This window comes from Strigops habroptila, chromosome 2 (assembly GCF_004027225.2).
Source record: "Strigops habroptila isolate Jane chromosome 2, bStrHab1.2.pri, whole genome shotgun sequence".
Classification (NCBI taxonomy): Eukaryota; Metazoa; Chordata; class Aves; order Psittaciformes; family Psittacidae; genus Strigops; species Strigops habroptila.
Genome location: NC_044278.2, coordinates 9762986 through 9785002, shown reverse-complemented (window position 1 = coordinate 9785002; position 22017 = coordinate 9762986). Strand labels below are relative to the sequence as shown.

The 22017-nt window shown below is 46.0% G+C and overlaps 2 protein-coding genes across 2 annotated transcripts in view; one reads left to right on the top strand and one right to left on the bottom strand.

The window, feature by feature from the left end:
• Nucleotides 1–1846: 1846 nt before the first annotated feature.
• On the bottom strand, nucleotides 1847–18036 carry FBXO40 (F-box protein 40). Its single transcript, XM_030471625.1, has 3 exons — nucleotides 17978–18036; nucleotides 4886–6784; nucleotides 1847–2817 (listed from the first exon to the last, which is right to left on the bottom strand). Exons 1-3 carry the CDS (start codon nucleotides 17990–17992, stop codon nucleotides 2620–2622), a joined length of 2112 nt encoding a protein of 703 aa, XP_030327485.1. The 5' UTR covers nucleotides 17993–18036; the 3' UTR covers nucleotides 1847–2619.
• A 568-nt stretch (nucleotides 18037–18604) lies between these two features.
• KPNA1 (karyopherin subunit alpha 1) overlaps nucleotides 18605–22017 on the top strand; it is a 51451-nt gene continuing 48038 nt past the window's right edge. Inside the window, exon 1 of the mRNA XM_030472016.1 lies at nucleotides 18605–18741. The gene's annotated coding sequence lies outside the window, so the exon portion shown is untranslated. The remainder of the gene's footprint in view (nucleotides 18742–22017) is intronic.

The window sequence follows — 22017 nt, the reverse complement described above, 5'->3', positions numbered from 1 at the left end:
TTCTCTCTGTGAATTAACAGCCTGTGTCTCTCCAGCATATCTTGTAGCAGTACCAGCAGGAAAATGATCCAGTCTCCTAGATGTTGTATGTACATCCCATCTGATCCCAAGAGGGAGAGGTTGCAACATGCCTGATCCGTACCCTAAACCACCATGTTTGTAAAGGTTGCATCCTCCCTGTAGTCTGACTTTGGCACCTCAACCACAGGGAAGAAGCAGGATCAGTGGTGATAAGGCTGGAACTGAAGTCATGCGATCTCCAGGAGCAGGGAGATAGAAGAACAAAAATCCTCTGGCATCAAGAGAAGGCGGCCAGAAGTGTAATAGCAGCAGTGGCAGTGACACTGCCACTAAAGGTAAAACGAGCCCAATTCTTATCTAACATAAGGCACAATTTCAATGCAGTTACACCAATTTACAGAAAAGTGGCTGACTGGGCAAGAGATGGTTCACAGGTTGAACTTTTTCATGGTCTCTTATACCTGTCTCAAACACTGACTTGCTCTGAGACCCTATTATTTAAGCATCTGTTTTGTCTGGGGTTTTTTTCACTTCTCAAATTATCCGTAATTTTGGGTGGCTCCATTTTTAACTACCCGGCATAGATACTGGCACCTAGTTTTTGGACATACATTTGCATCTACCATGGTCTGCAGCTACAGTTGGGTGATCGGCATCTTTCGAAATCAGGCACATGATACGCGAAGGATGAGACCCTGATGGAGAGACCAGTTTAGGAAGTCTGGCTGGATGTTCTCACCTCTGTCAACTTCCCTGTGTAAAACAGAGTGATAATATCAGTCGACTTATGTTATATGGGATGTTCTGAGGACAGGTGAGTTTTTATGAGCAACTTTAAAGGATGGCCAGTTTGGTTTTGTGCAATGGCTTAAGCCTTCCACTAACTGCTGCTACTCCTGCTCCTGGGATCAATCCCCTGTCTGCACAACTCAGATAGTATGCTCCTGAGGGTGTGTGTCTGGAGAAGAAAAATATCCTTGTATGGTTAAAAATCTCACAGGGACCACTTAAGATGCAAGTGTAGACAAGGCCGAACTGCACTCAGCATGGTTTCGGTCACCACGCTGATTACCAAGCACTAAGCTCGGCTTCATCAGCAACCTTTATCGGTAAGAGAAGGCTCCTTCTTGCATAGCTGCCTCATCCCAGATCTGCACCGAGACCAGGGATGGCAAATGCTGTGTGTGTCCATCCGCCCAGGCTAGTTTTCACCTGGCCAGTGCAGGCGAGGAGAGTGGTGGTGCAGGCCAGCAGATGTCCCAGCTCCTGGCCCGACACGGTGACGTGAAAGCCAGACCTCGTGTCCTAAGCTCACACTTCTGGCTACCAGCTTAAAAGAGAAAGGGGTGTGAGTCAGTGCCGCTGTGGCTGCACAGTGGCTTTAAGCTGTCAAATCAGTTTATCATCATTTCAGAGGAATCCCACCCACCACCACAACTATGGCATTTCTAACTAGCACCTCTGAAAGGGGTTTAAATAGCGTAATAAGACAGACACTCCTGGGAACATGCCCGCTTTCTTTCATCTGTTGCCTCAACAATCACATTCTGGTTTTAAATCAGTATGTTTATTAAAAAAGAAACTAAATTCTAATCACTTTTCTGCTCTGTAAAAAAGGAAAAAAATCCTATACTCCAGCCCATTTAACTGAAGCAAACATTACCTGTACCATTACTGAATGGGTTGCTGAATGCCTTTTCTTTTACAGAAAAGAATAATATGTCTTTGACATATTGTTCATAGTTGCTTGCAATTACAACTTGCAGTGTACAACTGCAAAACTGAGCAGGTAAGAAATTCTAAAAGTTGCTCTAAATATTCTTTGATGGCTTCAACGTATTTTGAAATAAACCAGAGAAAGTTATTAACTGAAAAATACAAAAACTCACTTGAGCCCCTAAAACTGCTTGCTACTTGGTTATTTCTAACAAAGAGCATGTTCGTCTGCTTTGGTTTGGTTTGAAAGCTCAGCTCTAGGTTTGTGCTCAACTAGGCATGCTTGGATGAATCAGGGTCCTCAATGATAGTCTGTGGTTGTGCAGTGAATTCCTGAGTCCTCACTGGAGTTCTAATTAATTCACTTAATTCTGGGGGGTCATTTATCTTTTGCCCATGTCTCAGAATTAGATTAGCAGTCTCTAGGTCTGTTGGGCAGGAGGGCATCTACCTGTGCTCTTAGAACTTGGTTTCTCAGCCCAAAACTAAGGTGTTTCAGACCTGGTTGAACTAGGTACATTAACTGCTCTTGCTTCTCTCAGGGACCTGGTACAGGAGCAGCAGCCTACCTTCAAGGTTGCGAAGATGCTGTTTTCAAGCAAGATCCTTATTGCGTATTTTTTGGGATGCTGTATTCAGCAAGGAATGGAAACACAAATAGAAAGCACGTGGTACCAGTGAGCAGTGGATGAAGTTTTAACAATTAAATTAATGCAGGAAAAAAAACAAAAAGAAAAGATGCAGGATGTTTCAAACATAGCTGGGGAGAAGCCATTTTTATATGTCCAACGGAGGGTTGGAAGCAACAATCTTTACACCCAAATTCCCAAATCTTCTTTTCAAGGGCCCTGAAAGGAGTGTGGCAGAGGTGAAGCAGGTTGTTCAGACTCTGCGCTTGAAAGTAGAAACCAGTGTCTTTTGAATCTGCTCTCGAGATTCACACATGCCTGTCAGCAGCACGGGGTCCGTCTTGTGCTCCACTTGGTAGAAGGGACAATTCTTCAGGTGCTCTGACATGCACGCGACGTCGTTGCGCTGCCATTTGTGAACTCTGGAGAACAGGCTGCTGAATTGCCAGATCTAATATGGGAAAGAGGAGAGAAATTGGGCAGAGAGAGAATAAGATGTTGGAAAAAATAGAAGAGGAGTTTGAAAACCTATATATTCTTGTAGTGGGGGTGCATCACTTGTACTGGACAGGCTAGTGAACATCTGATTGTGCAGGGCTGGCATAACAAGTAAAAATGGGGTCTGTATTGTTGTGGATCTTATACTTCCCCGTTTTGCCACTTTAATCCTCACCTGCCATTTTTAATGGGAAAGTATCCTCCTACAGTTTTTGGTGTCAATCCAGTGTTGGGCACGAGGAAATCCAGGCCACTTGACCACTGCACCTCTAGAGAAAACTCCGTCACATGTACAGTGTGGTTGATACAAGATGCTTATAAAGCAAAGTGACTACAGCATGCTTGCGTGATACATATCTCAAAGAAATCTGCCTTCATAAAGACTTTCCAAAGCATCTATCAGCAACTTCAAAGTAATTAACATTACAACACTGTTGTTACCCCACCCAAGAAGCAGCCTAGGAAATCAGAAGTTAAAGTTATTCCTAGAGGACATACAAGCTTGTAAAAAATAGAAATGTGCAGTTAAAATCTTCTGATTCTGTTTGCAGTGTTGTGATGTACTGTTTAGTGGTATACTAGCATGTAGTGATAAGACTGATTAGGTTACTTTAATATTTGCTGTATGCCATTAAATCAAAATAATTTTTAAAGTCATAGCAGATTTCTTCTCCTTAAAAATGTTTCTTCCTGGGGAAGGCCATTATGTTGGTATTCTATGCTTAAGATTAGCTGACTCTGTCCTAGTCCTAAGTAATCATAGCTATTATAGACAGTAGTCCAGAAATTCAGGCTAGTTACAAAGGGAGTTTTCAAGTGGAGTCTGTGCACTGGAAAAAAGATTCCTGTGGTCAGCACAGAGAGCTAACATGAAAAGCATTGACAGTCCTTAAATTCAATGCTGCTGGTTTGAAATTGCGTTACAGTAACGGATGTTAATTGCTATATAATTGCTCAGCTGGAATGTCTTCCTTTTACTGAAGGAAGCCACATCCTCTGGTAAATTATTTCAGTGGCTAATTCCTGTTTTGGATTGGGCTAATTCAACTTGCAGCCACAAAACTTTGTTACACAGATTTTGAATTCAGCAGGCTTCACGTTTTCTCTTAATAAATAGTCATAAACTGCTAAGCTTCCATTTGATAAGAATCAATAGGTGGAGATCTTCAGGGGTCTGCTTGAAAGCCAGGTCCTTAGATAGTTCCTGGGAGTCTTCCCTGGATCTCAGAATTATTTATTCCTAGATTTCTGTCTTGTCTGCTCAGTCATGCTGAAGCCTCTCATGTTATTCTTTCAAACAGCTTTATGTTAGAGCAGCTGCAAGGCTATCAGAAAAGAATCTGCAGTAACTATTGTTCAACGAGGACTAAGACTGAGCTGCGTTTATATATTTCTTTCAGACTACATAAAGAGCCAATAAGGGTGGTAATTTTCCATCACAAACAATGGGAGACCAGCTTTGCAGAAGGCAGCTTCCTATCCCCATGCTCCTTCCTCAGGCCACTCACAACCCAAGAATCAGACACTCTTGGCAATCCCGTCAACTACTAATCATGAAAGCCTCCGGGGGTTGATGCAAACCCCTTTCATGGCCATGGCTCCTTGTTCTTTACCTTTTTGGTGTTCTAAAGCAGGTTTTAGTTTTGAGATACCCCAGATAGGCTTGTAGAGAACAACCAAAAAAAAAGTATGAACACCAGGTTCTTCAAAACTCCATGTGTAACCCCTAAATACCAGCAATTCTCAGTTCCCAGTGCCTAAAAACAGCGCACATGCAAAAAGGTTACCCAAGACAAGCCTGAGTGGGGAACTCCCACTAGTCAGATGTCCATTTACACCTTCCTACTTTCGCTAGACGTACTACATTTTACAGCCCTGACCCCTGACAGCTATGGTGCAAATTCAAAACCTCATGAACCTTTCCCACATCTGCATGTTTACATGCAGCATCCCTTGCTATGCTTGTGTTTTATCTGGAGAGAACCCATGGCTGTCTTTTCCCCAGCATCACAGTCACTTGCCTTTTTGTGAGCTTTCCACGAAGTACCACCATGGGAATATCTCTTTTTCTCCCAGACCAGCAGGACCATTCCCCTCTCTTGAAGAAGAGTGGCACAGATGTCCCTCATCAGCACTGACACTTGCGATAGCTGAGATAAACTGAAGCTGTCCAGGAACCCCGCAATGTACTTGAGCACTTCCACTGGGAGGCTGCTCAGCAAGTCCTTATTTCTCCCTTGATTAGCCACTGTGGGATTGAGCTTTCCTGATTCAGCAAGGATGGTGTCTACCTCTGGCTTAATAGCAAATGACTTGAGAGGTTTGCTGTATATAACCTTGGCCTTAAGACCCTCGGGGCGGAAGTGATTTTGAACAAAAGTACATCCCAAGTAGGCCAGTGGGCAGCGATGCTGGAACCATCCATCCAGACATGACTGGATATCAGCGTGCACATTCTTGAAGTGGGATGGGAACTCGTCTCTCCTGAAGAAATGACTGCAAGTGAATGTGAAAGCTGAACTGCTTTTGTTGTGTCTTCTGGTTACACATTCAGTGTAGAGCTCCACGTGCAGTTCTGGTGGGCTTTTTTCATCCAGAATATCTGCTAGAACAGCATTGGAGGAGAAGGGCTCGAGGCGAAAGCTGTATGTTTGTGTTGCAAAATCCACAAAAAGTCCATCAATACCCCTTGCTTCAGAGATCTCATGGCCTTTGAGCTCTTTTTCCAGCGCACACAGCAGTGTGGCTTCAACTATATTTGCCTTAGGTAGATCTTCTAGGTTTATTCCCAGTTCTGAGGTATCCACTGACTTGTCTGAAGTTGCCATCTTGTGGCCCAGTGCATCTCCTAGTCGTGCTCTTTTGCCACAGTAACTAACTGGCACTTTGAAGGTGTAGACAGTCTTTACTTCCTGAGCTTCCAAGTTCCCATAGACAAAATCTTTTTCTTTGGGAGTGCAAGCAGCTAGCTGGCCAAAGCGGATAAGCATTCCCCCATGGTGTACCAGATACATGTTGTAATCACCTACACCAACTTCCTTCTTCAGCCTCTCCAGGACCCCTTCTTGCCAGGGAGCCAGTCCTGTCATTTCTGTATTTGGTGTTACTTGTTCAGGCTTTTGGTCCTTTGCCTCTTCTGCACTCTCAGGTACTTCCTTTGCCTGCTCTGAGGAGCTGGCAGCTTGCGGGGCTGACACTGTTTTCTTGGAAGCCTCCTCCATCTTTTGTCCCGCACTGTCTGCTGAGCCCGTTACCTTGCAAGCCAGGAGCTCTTTGCTGAACATATTCTCCCAGGTTTTGTAACTCCCCAGATCCATTCCCTCTTTGTCCTTTGCCAAATCTTCACGCTCACGTTGGCTGAGTTCAGACAATTGGTTGTCGCCTTCTTGGGAACCACAGGATACTCCTCCCACAGCACCTTCTTCCCCATCCATGGCTTCATCTATTAGCTCTTGCACTTCATCCTTTTTCCTCCACTCTGGAAACAAGTCAGCTATTTTCAAAGTCCTGAAAAGTATCTTCTGGTCTCTGAGTGCCAAAGCTGTGTCCAGACACTCTTCATTCAAGGTCTCCTTCATAATGTTCTTGTGGAGAGTTGTGTCTGAATCGATGTTGGGCCAGCGATTCCACTCCATCGAGCAGCAGACAACGCTGGCTGGACAGACCTGGAGATGCTTCCCCAGCTTAAAGCGGGGCATGGAGAAAGGGCAGCCATAGGCTGAGTTGAGGCAGGAGACCTGCTCTAAGGGACAGAGCAACTGGTGCTCCTCCTCTTTGCACATGTGGAAGGTGGCCCCACAGTGAAAGTGGCAGCTGATCACCATGCAGGAGATGGAGGGCTCAATTGGTGCACGGCAGTGCCGGTTGAAACATCTCTCACAGTGCCTGTGCTGCCCAGGGGGAGCTTTCTGAGCCTGGTGCTGTATGTAGCAAAGACAAGAAGACAAAGAGTTATTGCCTGAAGGAGCCACAAATGGCCACAGACCCTCTGTGCCCGTGCTTGTTTTCTGCATTAGGTGCTCACATGTACTTCTAGAGGGAATAAGAGTGTGGTCAAATGCCTGCCAGCCCCATACGTATCAGCATTGACCCTCATGGTACAGCGTGGCCTCACAGCATCACAGGTATAGATAAGGTCCTTACACATTAGCCCAGGAGAGACAGCCAGGGTTTGGGAGCGAGCTGTTTTCTGTCCCAGTATTTACACCTGGTGTATCTATACCAAGCTGCGGAAGTCAAGACTGCCAGAGGCACAGTGAAGGAGCTTCCCACTTCCTTAACACTGCTTAAGTAGGAAAGATGAAGTTTATTTTTCCTCTCCAGAAAAGTTATCTGGTCATTTGGCCTACGTGTCTTGTCATTCCCCCATAAGGAAATTCATGTCATAAAAGTGAACCTCCCTTTGCTCTACACCAGCAAGGCTGAGAGTGAGGATTATCTTCAGGATCCCAGTTCCCAGTGTGGAAAGCAGCCTGGGCCAAGGCTAATTTGCTTGGCTTCCTTTACTCTGCTTTCACGAGTTACCCTTACACTCCCACACGATGCCTGCAAGTTTGGAGCAGAGGCTGCAGGGGACTTTCCTTCAGGCAGGTTATTTGCCCCATCTACTTTCAGGTGTTGAAACCTGGAATAAGGTGATGTGTTGGTCTACATTTTGCAGAGAAGCTCCAGAGTGCAGTGGAGGCTTGTTGCAAGGTTATTCTCACCCAGTTACATTCATTTTCTTTCACTTTTTTTCACAAGCTGTCTTTCACCTTTCTTCCCCTTCCTGTCACCAGTGAATGCCAAGCAGATAGGAAGGAAAAGAGGGCAGGTAGGGTTTATCTCATGCTCCGCTCAGCACCATGGTGTGTAGTTAGAGCACACCGTGTAGGGGAGTGACACAAGACTAAGCTCAACAGAGCTTTTCCATTCCTGTGATGGCGTAGGTGAGACATCAGCCTGAGAATGCCAAAAGACTAAGCTCAACAGAGCTTTTCCCTTCCTGTGAGGGTGTAGGGGAGACATCAGCCTGAGAATGCCTCTTACAGAGTGTCTCTTTGAGAAAGAATCCTTTTTTCTTCCTTTGGGATTTGTTTTAGAGCATGATCTGGCAAAAAAACGATCACCACTGCTCTACTTTTTAAGTTCACCCTTCTGACAAGTCAGTGTCAAACACTACCCGGAACTGAGTAGGTGATCCTGGGCTGATCATATTTTAGATTCAGTTTACCAAGGTGTTAGTGACACAACAAGGAGACAGAAAATAAAGAAGTCCCAGACAACAAGTAAAAAAGAGTATCAGTCTCCGTTTGGTAAATTCAGCTGCCCAGGCAGCTCCATGAATTCAACATTTCGCAACCAACAGACTGGATTAAAACTACAAGTTGAAGTTGCCAAACCAAATGTTCCAGAAATTTCAACCAGATTTATTATATAAACAGGTTAAATGTTTTCTTAGGGAAGACCGCAGTTCTGTTCTCACACTTCCGTATTAGTGTGGTTTCAAAATATATGTAATTTTTTATCTCTTGCCGTTAAAAACCTTTGATATTAAAAGGTCATGCAATTTTGCTGAGGTACAACAACAAAAAGCAGAAGTACAAGAACATAATGTATGAAGATCCTTAAACAAAAAGTTATCTCTACCAGATTACTACTTTTGTGTCACAATGAACGACTGGCTTTGGTGTCATTATTGACTGGGATCTTTCCCAGTCAATTAAATCAGTTTAATGTAAAAATAATGCACTGCTGAGGCCTGCTTCGAAAAGTTCTTAGTTCTGCTTGATCATAATATCCCTAATATTGCAATAATTCCCATCAATAGCTGTTAATCCTTCCTAAAAAATGAGGAAACAGAAGCACTGAGTCCAAGAGCAAGTAAATGGAGCATAAGGCATGTCTGCTGTTGTAAAAATTGATGAACTTAAGAAATTACATTCTGGGTCAGACCCAATGGCCCACCCAGCCTGTCAATCTTCTTCAACAATATCCGTAAGAGATGCTGTTTAGGGGCAACATGTAGGACCTCATGTGATCCTTTCCCCTCATACACAGTTGTTGGATTAGAAAACTAGAGGCTGCTCAGTCACTACGTGGAGCTACTTCCCTAGATACCTTCATCTGGTGTCAGTAACTTGGCCCAAAGAAGAGCTGCTGCAACTAGAAAGCTCCTGACTTTCTGATCCTGTATGGGCTGCATTCCAGATCGGTTCAGCCTACTGTGAATCTTTGTGGAAGGGAAAATGCTAATGATAAGGAAGAACTGGAGTTCAGTTTCCAGTCTTCCCACCACGCTTTCTATGCAGTAGGAACTACCACAGGCCCAGCAGATTCTTTTGTCTCTGGGAAAAAAAAAGACATTTTTAGTAAAATAATTTAGACTTTGGGTTTTTATCAAAGGTTAAAGAAAATACAGTAGTGTCATTTACCTAGATGTGAGTGGGTTTGCAACCCCAGGCTTACGTGACTTATTCCTGAGGAGCGCTGTGCTGCAGAGGAAGTAGGCTCAAACTCAAGGGGAAGAGATGCTATGTGGAGCTGTTTCCCCTCTTGTTCTTGAAGGTACTGTCTTAACTTCTCATCTTTCACAGTTTCACACCCCAGCAATGGAAGTCACAAAAAATGCTGGAGAAGGAAAGATGTCTAGGAAAGGCAGTGCTTGTTGGTTCCTGCACTCACTAAAGACCACACACTCATGTTTGAATTTAATGTGCATTAATCGCTCAACACATCATTGTTCCATCCTTTGCAACTTCCAATGCTGGCCAATACCCATTTACACCTCCTAATGAATCCACCCCATTCCTCCTTGGTCCTATAGAGTAAAGGAACATGTCCTTGGTGTCCCTTTACCCAGGGACGAACTTACACTCTGAAGTATAAGGCTCAGGTACCTTCACCTTCGCATGGAAAGACCTCGAGACAGCAAGGAAGTAAAATCATATTTTGTGACTACCCATTACAACATTCCCTGCCTTGTCTTGAGAAGCACTGGCTTCTGTGCAGGGGTGACACCAGGGTGGCCCTAGCCACATCCAGCCCTTAAATACATGTGGTTTATGGTGGTGTCTGTCCTGCTTTAAGCTGTTTAGTTACATCTACTTTTATGCAACTCAGAGAAGCAGGAGATACAGATGGATTTATTTCACATTGGCAGCATCCTTGCTGCTCTCATTCTTGTAACATTTTGCTGCAAATATAATCTCTAAAAATAGTTCCCAGCTATGACTTGCATAAGGTCAGAGGAAGGCTGGGTACATTACACCGCAATGAAAACATGAATGTGTGAACAATACTTTCCACTGCAAAAGTAACTCTCAGAGAGAAACAATTGATAAATAAAAATATACCAGTGGCACAGGCCTTATGGTTCTCCAAAACACAGAAAGGACTGACTGCAAAGTTTCTGGCAAGGAGTCTGCTTTCACGCTGCTGTATGCTCAAATGAACCCCATCTGAATCATGTGTACAGAAAGGAAATACATGCTTTGTTTATGAAAACCGACCATATCAGAGCATTCATATCCAGAATCAGTCTTCATCATTATTCAGGTATTTTTCAGTTGAGTTTAGCTCATCTCCAACTTGCATATGCTGTGCTTTTCAGACAAATGATTCCTATGCCTCTCTTCTCATTGTTAAATCTGTGAAGCTAGAGGACAGGAAGAAGGGACAGAGAATTCTTCTGATACTTATCAAGGTTTGAATGCTGCTTCTGTTCCAACATGTCAGTTGTCAGGAGCTCTGCATTTGAACTGATGACCTAGTTAGCTCTGTGGTTTAGTTGATGGTATTATTGTCAGTCCACAAACTACAACTTTCAAAGCCCTGAGCAGAAAGTTTACAAATTCTTGCCTCAGTAAGTTCGATAGGTAACATCCAGAGGCAAGTGACACACAGATCTGGCAGGTGATGAAACATTTCTCTAGACCTGTGCACTTCTTATTTCCCTGAAACTTGCAAAATTTCCTAAGTCCTGGGTTAGGAAAACACAAAAAAATCAAACCAGAAATGCTTAATTGAATCCTGTTCAAACTACTGTGGAAAGCAAAGATGCGAATTACAGTCCACAGTCTGTCCACTTCAGTAAATCTTTATTTTTAGACTGTCATGACAGCAAATCAAGTAAGGTTTAAAAATACACAGCTGCTATTTTAGCTGCAGATATGTCTGTGTCTGGAGCAGATCTGTTCACTGACAATAATTTAACATTTATATATCAATTACACTTTATTTTCAGTAAATACATATTTAAATCAGTCGCAGTCAGTGAGTCAAAACAACTGTTTTCTTATTTGGTATTTGCTATATGTGACTGATCATATGACATACTAATATTATACATATTATCTGAACTCTTTGCACAAAATCAAGGGAAGTCTCCCATTTTAAAGAACCATCAAAAAGGGCCACCAGAAACCCCAGATAATTACCTGAAAGAGAGCCTCTGAGATGAGGTTGCAAATGAACAGAGAACAGTCTTTCTAAGCTTTAAAACACGATAAGGAGCTCTTAAAAAATCTCAGGGAAGTTTGCATCCAAATGCTGGAACCAAAAATATTAAACATACATATGATGATACAACAGGAAAATACTTTCAAGGAGTACTTTCCGTGAACTGTAGAGCAGATAGAGCAGATAGAGCAGATCAGATAGAAGATATTCTTCATTTCTTTTAATCCTTGTACCCAGTATATGGTGTTTATCTCATTTTTATCATGATATGTAAATCCTGAGCTGAATACAGAGTTACTAATTTCTTTACAGGGTTTTAGAATATATTTACTATCTTGGTATCTGAGGGCGGTTCACAACCAACAATGAATTTATCTTAGCAGTACTAGGGGTGCTCCTGAGGTCAAAAGATACTATTATTTCTATTTGGCAGATGTAAATTCAGATTTGGCAGAATTAAAGCGTAGAAAGATGAAAATAAACTGAATGTAGTATTTTATATAAATAAATGACTATATACACTCCACACGTGGAGGTGCTCAGCTTCTGATGTTTCACTTGCAGTTGCATGCTCCCTGAACAAAAACCCTGGCAGAGCCAGCTGTAGAATCACATTTGAGAGGAGAACATCTAAATCTCCTTAAGCTAGAGATTTTTATGTCCTTTCATGCAGCGCTCTTCCTCAATCACTACATACTTAACAACCTCAGTGAGAAATCAGGCTCAGGTCTCCTTTTACTAAACAGATACATTTATTTCTTGCAGCTAAGAAAACACTATGCCATTGGAAACCATTCCATTTGGCATTTGTACACGATCCTCGGGAGCTTAAGTTTTCTGAAGTCCTGTCCTTCCATAGAAAAATAAAAACTGAATCCAAGAATGCCACCACCTGGAATCACAGTGACCCCTAAGCTAATCGAGCCCCACATCTCAACACCCACAGAAGGCACAGCTACAGCTTCAGTGACCGCCTTGGCATTAGGCAGAGTGGGTCACTGTCCTTCATGGCACACCTTCATGGCACACCTGCTCTGCAGCTGCCATTCAGACTGATCTTGCATATATATATTGCCAGCCAAGCTTTGAATGAGTCAGGCAGTGGATATGGTACACCATATTCAGTAGGTGGAAAGGGAGAATAAAAGGTATAGATTAAATCTTTATCAATAACACTAACAACCTTCTAGCAAGCATGTGCAAGACAGTTCCTTTGAGGCTCAGACCTTGAACAAGTTCACATGGATTTCATAGGGGCATTTTGATTCCAGGGCAATCCTTCTGGTGAACTTCAAATCCTCAGTGTAAGACATGCAGAGTGAAAAGGTTTTCTGAGAGACAACTGACCCGTTAGATAAGCCCAAAGACAGAAGGATGAAGCTGTGACAATTAGGGACCTACCCTGTATTTTCTAGCTGAGGATCTGCTGGCTGAGGCTGTGGTGTTTCATGCCAATAACCACTAGTTCAGAATTACTGAATGAGTTGGAATTGCTTTATAGTGGAAAAAAATATGCTTTAAAATTACAGGGATGGAGTAGGTCCCCAGTGTAGTGCATCAGCCTGGCAAAGACTTCAATCCACGTTCCTTGCTTTTCTTCCAGAGCACGCCTGCAGCTCAGGTTCTCACAGCAGCACATCAGCTCCTCTTCAGCTCCTTAAACCTGGCACTCAGGACCATGGAGCTCAAGAAGAGCTGTTGCACCATCAGGCGTCCCCCTCACCTGGTAAATCTGTGCTGCACACAGGCAGTAAAGTGGCACTGACACTTGATCGTGCAATTTCCGTCCAGTGAAATGCGCTGCTGCTGTTAAAGGAGGAGCAGGGGAGCGTGCAGAGTAGTGAGGCATGGGTAACACAGGACACTGCTGGTAGAAACCCCACTCTGCACTCCCTCCCATGAGATCAGCAATATTTCTTGCTTCTTCCTATCTGGCTCAATGTAGCCATAGCTCACTTGAGACAAACCCGCCCCCAAATTCCAGGTGCTGAAGTGGTCCCATGGGCTGGAGGTACAGTGTAGGGCAGCCAAGCAGCAGGGTCTTGTGTTGAGCATGTTGGGAAGTCTTGTGGGAGACAGGCAAGGTGGGAAAAGGGGGGAGGTTGTGGCATGGAGCTGCCCTGCTGCTCCTTGCATGTGCGAGGGGTCCCTGTGCTGTCCTTGGTAGAGACACAATCAGGCAGACTCTCAATTTGCATCGATAGCTGGGAAAGGAGTTTGGTTTTTGTTTGAGTTCAGCAAGTGCTTTAAAATAACAGCCCCCAGTTTAGTTGCAGTATGAGAAAAAAAAAGAGAACGGTCCAAACTGTGGGGTTCTTTTTCAGGTTCTATTTTATGCCCTGGTAACAATCTCATTAACATATGTTTCTGAAAACTTCTTGAGATAATAAAGTCAAGAGTTTTAAGCAAAACAAAAGAAACTAAGCAATTCCAAGCACAGAGAATTTCAGAGCTAATGGTTAAGGTCTGAGTCATAAAAAACAAAAGAGAAAAGATTCCTGAATAAAAATTGCTAAGCAGCCACGACTCTAAATGGTACAGTAGTACCTGTAACCCTTGTAAATCTTACTTCATCATCGTTCACGCAGTCTGGATTACCAACATAAAGTCTGCAGTCTGAATCTACAAAACTCATCAGATTTGAGTCTTAGCATTTTGGCCACAAGATTGCTCTTACCTCTCCTCTGTCCCTTACTGTATCTCCTTGTCTTACTTCTCTCTGAGTTTCTTGGAAACTATAGAAATTGAAGTTTTGATTTCTCATCTGTCCTGCTGCTGAAGCTCTCATCTTAGAATCAGCTTCTTAGTCTTTTAAAACCCCAGATACGGTGCTGCAAGCTATGGCTAATCCACTGAATATATGATGGAGTTTGCTATTTTTTTAAGAGTAGCTTGTCACAGAAGCATTCACAGTTACCAGCTGCCTCTGTTTTAGGGTGTCATTTAAGACATCTTGTGTCTGATTATTCTACTTCCTCTTAATTACTAGGGCTGTTTTGAGGATGTATTGATTTTCATATCTCAGTACAGTAACCATTGCATTGCATAAGGTTTGACCTTATAAATATAGGTTTATATTTATATTTATTTTTATATATAAATATAAATAAAGACTTCAACTCTACTTACAAAGCCTTACCTTAATCATAGAGCCCCTGTGTGTGTACCAAACACTTGCTCTCCTGGTTGTGCTCAGCTGGGTTGAAATGAGGTGGGTAATGGAGAACTGCAAGCAAAGAAAGAAGAGAGAATGGGAGAACACGGAGCAAGCCCAGGCAGAACAAGTAGTTTGGGGATGTTAAAAATAAAACCCCGTGCATGTGACTGTGTAGCTCAGCTTACAGAGCAGTCTCTTCCACTGTATTTGTTAACACTGTCACTTCTGGAGTGATAATTCACACAGATGGGAGAAACAGAACCAATAATGCTCTGTGCCCCTTCTACGAGAAGAAAAAGATCAAACCGCTTCCCAGAGCCCTGTATCAGCTCCCTGTCACTCTCTGGTGGAGGTTTGCCCTTTACAATTTAACACCCCTTGGTGCCCACACCAGTTTGTGGTTTCTGCTGTTGGAATTGTCTCCATGCCCCCGGCTCCCACCATCACCAACACTAACAGCTGATGCAGACAGTGACGGCGGGTTTCTGCTCTGTCTGGGCAGGGGTGGGCAGAAAGAGAGCAGGAACGGCCCAGAGCTGAGCAGCCAGGCAGATCTGCTTGCACACCTCCTGGGACCCCTACGAGACTCCCCAGCTCCAGCCCCTCCACTGCACAGTGAAAGGGTCCCACCAGCCACTGGGAGGAAGCCTGAAGGGTGCAGCTCCCAGTGTCACCCTTCCTCAGCCAAACCTGAGGAAGCAAAGGAGCGCAGTCACATTTTACTGTGAGTACGGACCCATTAAAGCCTTTCACGGTGAGTTTCATGGTGAGCATTTCATACTCACGGTGAGTACAGCCATATGGGTACCACTACATGTCAGTGGGGTTCGGGGGTGCAGATGGGGCATGCACTGCTTCTCCCTGGTCGGTGCTCACCCCATGTGGCTGCAAAGACACCTCTTGTGACCTGCTGCCATATGTGACCACTTTTCAGCACCTGAGAAACACAGAACAACATCTTTTGGCTGTGGTGGTGGTGGTGGCTATGAGATCCTAAGTCACAATGAACTGGTTACTTTGCCTTATCTTTCTCTCCCTATCTGCGAGTCCCAGTGACTCTCATCATTTGAAACAGTGCAGACAACTGTGTTTTCACTTTTAGGGCTGAACAAAATGTCAGTAGGTGACAACCAAGGCTCGCTGGTGCCAATTGTAATTTAGTAGTGCTAAATATGGTTAGCAGTCTGGCTCCGTGGCCTTTTTTAGAAAGGGCTGTACTATCATGATACCAGTTTCTGTCATCTCATTGGACTGGGGAAAATGGGCCAGTGGTAATATGCCTAAACCCAAATTGCACCCTATCACAACATGATCACTGATCTGTTTACCCTGTCCACTTCCCCTCTCTCCTGCCCCCACGCCAGTTCAGGGTCATTCTTCAGCTTTCAACGCTGTCATCATCTTTTTAGACTGTGTTTAAAAACGCGCTGCTTGTGTGCCTCACTTTGTGCGAAATAAAACTTCTTCTCAAAAGTTTGTATTACTGGTGAGGAGTAAACTCCCTCCAGCTGAATTGACCCAGATTACTAAAATACTTACGGCTTCAGAAGGAGCTGGATTTAGATCTCTGTGTTTCCAGACAGTCTGAACTCTGGCAGTGCTTTTTGCTGTTTCTGTGTGTTGCCCGGTGATCACGCAGACCCAACCACCCCGCCCTGGGCCTGCCTCACACTGTTGGGTACTCTGCCTCGCAGCCTGATGTAACACAAACCTCCAAGTTTTGCAAATCCTTGCCTGCAGGTGGTGGCTGTACTCCAAAAAGGCACCATCTGTGGTGGCCTTTTAGGGCAGGGTATTACAAGAGGTGCAGAATGAACATAGTTCGCTGTGCCTGAAAATGTGTGCGTGGTGGACAGAAGGGAGCAGAAGAGCAAAGGCAGTAGGAAACATGAATTTCATCCTTGTATCTGCAGCACACCGTTGTGTTAGCTCAGCTGCATCTGAAACCAGCCTCTCAGCAAAACCAGGAGGACTTGCAGATCTCAGCTGCTGCCCTTACCTGTGCTAATGTGATTCAAGGTATCTCAGGAATGCCAAGCAATGCTGTAACCAGACCTCCTGCTGCAGTACAGATGTGCTTACTGGTAGGGTGTGAGAATCCTGAAATCTCTGACAGAAAAGTGTAACTTTTAGTTATTTTTTTGGTGCAAATGCTTTGGGAGAAAGCTGTTGCCTGTCTGCGTTAATCTCTCTTATCCCAGTTCTGTGGGTTCAAATGCTGCACTATACAGGGGCCCTATGAAATATACTTATGTATTTGATATGTATATTGTATATGTATATCATATATGTCTGTCATATATGTCATCAATGTCTATGTATATGTATGATATGTATGCAAATACAGGTATCTATTTATATGGGAAAACTGAAAATCGGGCCAGATCTGGTAGCCTGAGAGAGGCAGGGCTGCCACATCTCCATGCCCCCAGGCCCAAGCAGTAGCCAGGCTGAACTTGTATTCCCAGTAGGCACCCACATGCAAACACACATATACACCACTTCAACATCTGTACACAGACAGACACACAGAGCTCACCCACACAAACACAGCACCAGGGACCTCATCCCACCACCTCCTCTGGCTGAGCAGGATGGAGGTGCGCTAGTGAGCATGCACATACATCTCTGTGTGTGTGTATAGATCTATACATACACACAACATACGTACAGCGCGGCTCCCTCCAGCAGCGGGGCTCAGGCAGCCTGCCCAGCGGCTGCCCCTCAATCCCAGCCTCTCCGGTCCCCTGGTCCCCCAGTAGCCAGCTCTCCTGTGGTGCTCTGGACCCCCAGGGACCCCCCCAGCCTTTTCAGCAGCTGCTGGGACTACCCCAGTGTCCCTGGTGCCATGTCCTCCCTCGGAGCCCTCTCTGGGCCACTGGGCCCCCTCGCTGGCTGGTCCAGCTGCACCCTCGCTGCCCCTCACACACTGGCCTGCCCCATGGCCTGCCCCATGGGCCGCTGGCACCCACAGCCCCCCCCCACCCCCTGCACGTGGCAACAAGAGTCCCTCGCCCAGGGCAACGTGCGAAAGGAGTTTAATGAGAGGATGGGACGGACACGGCCAAACCATCACAAACCATTTACATGCAATCAGTGCTTTTCAGTCCTATATCCCTGTTCTCCCACACTTGATCCTGCACTCATCACCTAGATCCATCCTTTTCCCGCCTTTGGTTCCTCCCCTGAACACACCCTAATGACTCCTGTGCAATCCCCAATCCCATCGTGTGTCCCACAGCCCTGAACACAGCGACCCCCCCAGCCCTAAAGGGACTCTGGGGCTGAGGGTCCCCTGGGAGGGCCACGGGCAGGATGTCCCTTCCTCCAAGTCCTTAATTTGGGTTCCCACCTGCCATCGTGCCTCTGTGCTCCTTTGGTGGGCTGATGGCTCCTGGGATGGGCCTGGGAGCAGCTCGGCAGGGGCTGTTTGGGGTGCCCCCAACCATTATCTCCCTGTGCTCCTCTGTGGGTGTGCAAATGAGGTTTTAGCGCACAAACTGAACTGTGTGTCTACCTCAACATACAACATCGTCGAACAGTGGCTCTTGTGGCTTTTCGTGCTAACGCTACGCCCTGCTGTGACCGCCACGCTGCTGTGTTCTGCTTTACCACCTGTGGAACTGCGAAATGGCTTCGCTCTCCACCGTGGGATGCCAGGGGATCCACCGTGGGATGCGAAATGGCTTCGCTCTCCACAGCGGGAGCACTAATTAAACTTGAACTATCAGCTCCATAGGTTATCCCGGCCTGGAAACGCCCCTGGGGAAGGGGTTATCCCTGTCCGTTTTAACCGCTGCCGGTCCCGAAGCAGGGTACGGCCTAACGCCGCGGCGCCATCGCCGCCAGGCTCCGCAGGGCAGCGCCCGGCCGCCACCGCCCCTCAGGCAAGGAGCCGGCACCCACCGCCCCTGCCCAGGCCCCGCCGCCTGCCGCAATACAACTCCCAGCATCCCCCGCGGCGCCCTGCGGCCGTCCCGGCGCCCTGTGTGGGGCAGCGCGGGACGCGCGGGGCATGCCGGGAGTTGTAGTCTTCCCCCTGGTGCCGCGTCCCGCCGGTGCCGCCATCCTGAGGAGGGCGCCGCCGCTGCTGCGGGTCCGCCGGAAGGGTTCTGCCTCCCAGAGGGCGCTGCGGTGAGGGCCGGAAGGGACGCAGCGGGCTGCGCGCGTGCGCACTGCCGTTGCCAGCCAGCGCCGGGCAGGCAGGGAGGGTGCGGCGCTCGCGCGCCTCGGGCCCGAGAGGAGACAGCGCCGGGCCGGGCCGGGCCGCGCCGGCAGCAGGTACGGGCGGGGGAGCGGGGCAGCCCCGGCTTCGGGCTGGCTGCGCGGTGAGCCGGCAAGAGGCGGGGTGTGTGGGTCACTGTGGATAGCGGCAGCCGGAGCGGGGCGCGGCGGGGTGAGGAGGGCCGGGTCCGGGCAGCGGGAGGCCCCGGGTTGGGGATGCCGCCGGTTGCGAGAGCTGGCGGGCCGCGCGCGCGCGCGCAACAGGCGGGGGCCGCGCGGGGCGGGGCGGGGCCGGCGCGGCGGGAGCTGCGCGCGTGGGCCGGGGCCGTGGCTCGGGCCCGCTCCCGCCGGCCCCGGGAGTGCGGGAGCAGGGGAGGGGGGTCCCGGGGAGCGGGAGGGGCGGCGGGCAGGGCCTGCGCCGGGAGCCCCCGCGGGGCTGGGGCTGGGGCTGGGGCGGCGGCGGGTTGCGGGAGCGCCGCGCTCCGGCTGGAGGAGCCAGCGGGGTGGCGGCTGTGGGGAGTCGGGGAACTCCGTGCCGCAAGGACGGGCTTCGTGCGGGCAGGACGGGGTGTGAGGAGCGGCGGTGGCTCGGCCCGAGGGAGAGGGGAAGGGAAACTTTTTCCTGGGTCTCCCAAGCTTGTGCTGTTGGTTTTAATTAGCGATCTTAGTTGATGTTGCAAAAGCTGTTCCTTTTCCCTGCAAACATCACCCCGTAGCGTGGCGTTATCCCAGCTGCAACATCGTCTCTTTTGCTAGTACATGATAAAGGTTTTGCGCCCTCTCGGTAGCCCTGGTGGCCGTTTCTAGCTGTTGTGTCTCTGTAGACCTTAATAACCACCCGAAACCCATCCCATTCATAATCTTTCGGTTTGTACTGCTCGTACAAGAGTACATGTAACGATGATTTTGAGCTTTGCCTCATGAGGGCGTTTCAAGAGAACTGAAACTCCAAGCTGAAAAGATACGTCATGAGCTGTGAAAGTACTGGGCTGCTGCTTCTGCAGAATTCGCAAATGGTGCTGAGTGCTTGTGTTTAATGCTCCCTTTATCCTTTATTCAAGCTGCCGTTTCTCCGGATTTTTTTGTTTGCTGGAGTCTTTTCTGCTCTCACTGCTTAATGTTAATGAAAGACTTAATAAAGTTGGGATATGTTGATGAGCTATCCGGAACTGGGATTGCAGTTTTATCCCTATAAACTAGTTATTTTAAAGCTATTTTGAATATACCTGTGGCAGTTAGTGGTTAGAAGAGCTAATAGAACACTGTGTAAATTTGTAGTTTGAATCAAGGTAATCTTTGGTGTGTCTGTCCTTGCTTTTATTGTTCTCCTTGCAACATGTGCATTGACATGTGAACTAGATCATTCAAAACAAGTTTCTTTCTGCTTGAACTGTGGTTGAACCTTTTAATTACCCTTTAAACATACCCACAGGCTCAGGGAAATGAAGAGTAGCTTGAGGCATGGTAACATAAGATGACAGGAGAGGTACAGGCTTTTCTCAGAATGGGTTCCCTTGTCATAATCTTTCAAGCAGGTGCAGTGGTGCTTCCCTTCCAAGAAGCATGGCTGTTCTGGGGGCTTGGGACACCCCCCTCCCAGCTTCTAAATAGAGTCTTTGTTACGTCCCAGCTCTCAATCTAATACTCTACCAGGATGACAGCATTTTGCTGTCAGTGTGCAATCTGTTGATTTTTGTTGTTGGTTTCTGATGTTATGTTCTCTATGTCCTGTCTTCAGAGCTAGCTTACTTACGTGGTTCTGTGTCTTCAGCTGAGTGCTGGTTACTGGAGAAGTCATTTAGAAAGGGAAAAGCAGCAACAGCCCATGTCAGCAGCGCTGAGCAAGGACGCTTATAAGAACTAAAAGTATTACAGTCAGACGTTGTAGCAGTTTCTGAAAGGTTCTTTATAGAGACTTTTAAGTGCAAATGTTTAAGCAGATTGTTTGATAGTCTTACTTCACCTTCAGTGTCTCAATACAGTACTCTTTTCTTTCCCCTCTTCCCTCCTTCTGTTGAATAAGCTAAAGTGAACAGAATGGTATGTTTTGTTTTAGACTGTCCTGTATCTGGCAGGCTTGCTTTAATATCTTTCTGTTTGTCTCTCCACAAGATTGTGGAATTTTTCTTCTGAAGTGTTTTACACGTCCTGGAGGAGGCACATGGGGGGCTTAACTCGTATCCTTAAGAACACAAAAGGAAACCATACCTTTAAAGGCAACAGTAAAGAAGTTGCTGAGTTGGAAAACATAACTTGCTAGAAAGAGGTGAGAGGTTAATGGATGTAAAACAGTGCCCTCCAGAAAAATGGGAATCAAGTCTATGTGCAAAAGCATAAATACATAGCAGATTAAAAAGAAGGAAGAAAAAAAAGTGATGTGAATTAGGGTTAAGGATTTTATGTAAATTTGAAACATAAGGGAAAATAGAAGAGTAGCAGCAAATAGCTGAACATAACAGATTCATTTAAATACTTCTGAAGGCCAGAGGGAATAGTGGGGGAGCCTTGTAGGCTATGAGCAAGTCAGGAAAAATAAGACATTAAAGGAATTACTCAGTTGATGAAATGTTGTGAGTGGCTGAAATATCTAAACAGGAGGTTCTGGAATGATGTAATGGACAAACATCAAGTTAGAAAGACCAGACCACCTCTCTTCTTGGAGAACAAGAGTGTAAGCTGAACTGGAAGGAAAATTATCCAGCTTCATACTACAAGGCTAAAGCCTAATGGCAGTCTTTGTTTAAATAATATAATAGAGAGCTGATGTAAATTGCAAACATAAGGGGCAGGGATATGGTAGCAAGTCATTTATTTTTTCTGCTTTGAAGAAAAAATAAAATCCCATCTGTAGAAATATCAGTACCTTAAAATTGTTTTGAAGAAGGGAGAGGAACTCTGAAAAACCAGCACAGGTAAGTTTCAACAAACCACTCAGTTGAAAACCTCTGCTAAATATAAAATCTGTAGAGCAGTAGGAGTGGATGTTATATTGTGCCACCTCATGAATGTCTTTAGCTGCATTAAATGTTGTCCAGCCTTAATAATTAATTTTGTGGATAAAAAGTAGAGATAGTTGAAGGCAGGTGATGGCCAGTAAATTTCCTTTCACCAGAATTAGTTGAAAAAGGATGTTGGTAGTAGGAGGGTATGAAAGAGTGGTAGGAAGTAACGGTAGATTGGACACTGCAGTGTCGCTTCTCTTGATCCATTCTTGTGAGACCCGAGTAAATGGATTTTAGTGACAGAAGAAATTTTAAGTTGGGATAAAGTAAATACGTTCTTGAAACATAATTAATGCTTGGTGTCATGAGGAGCCAGAAGCTAAAGGCATTA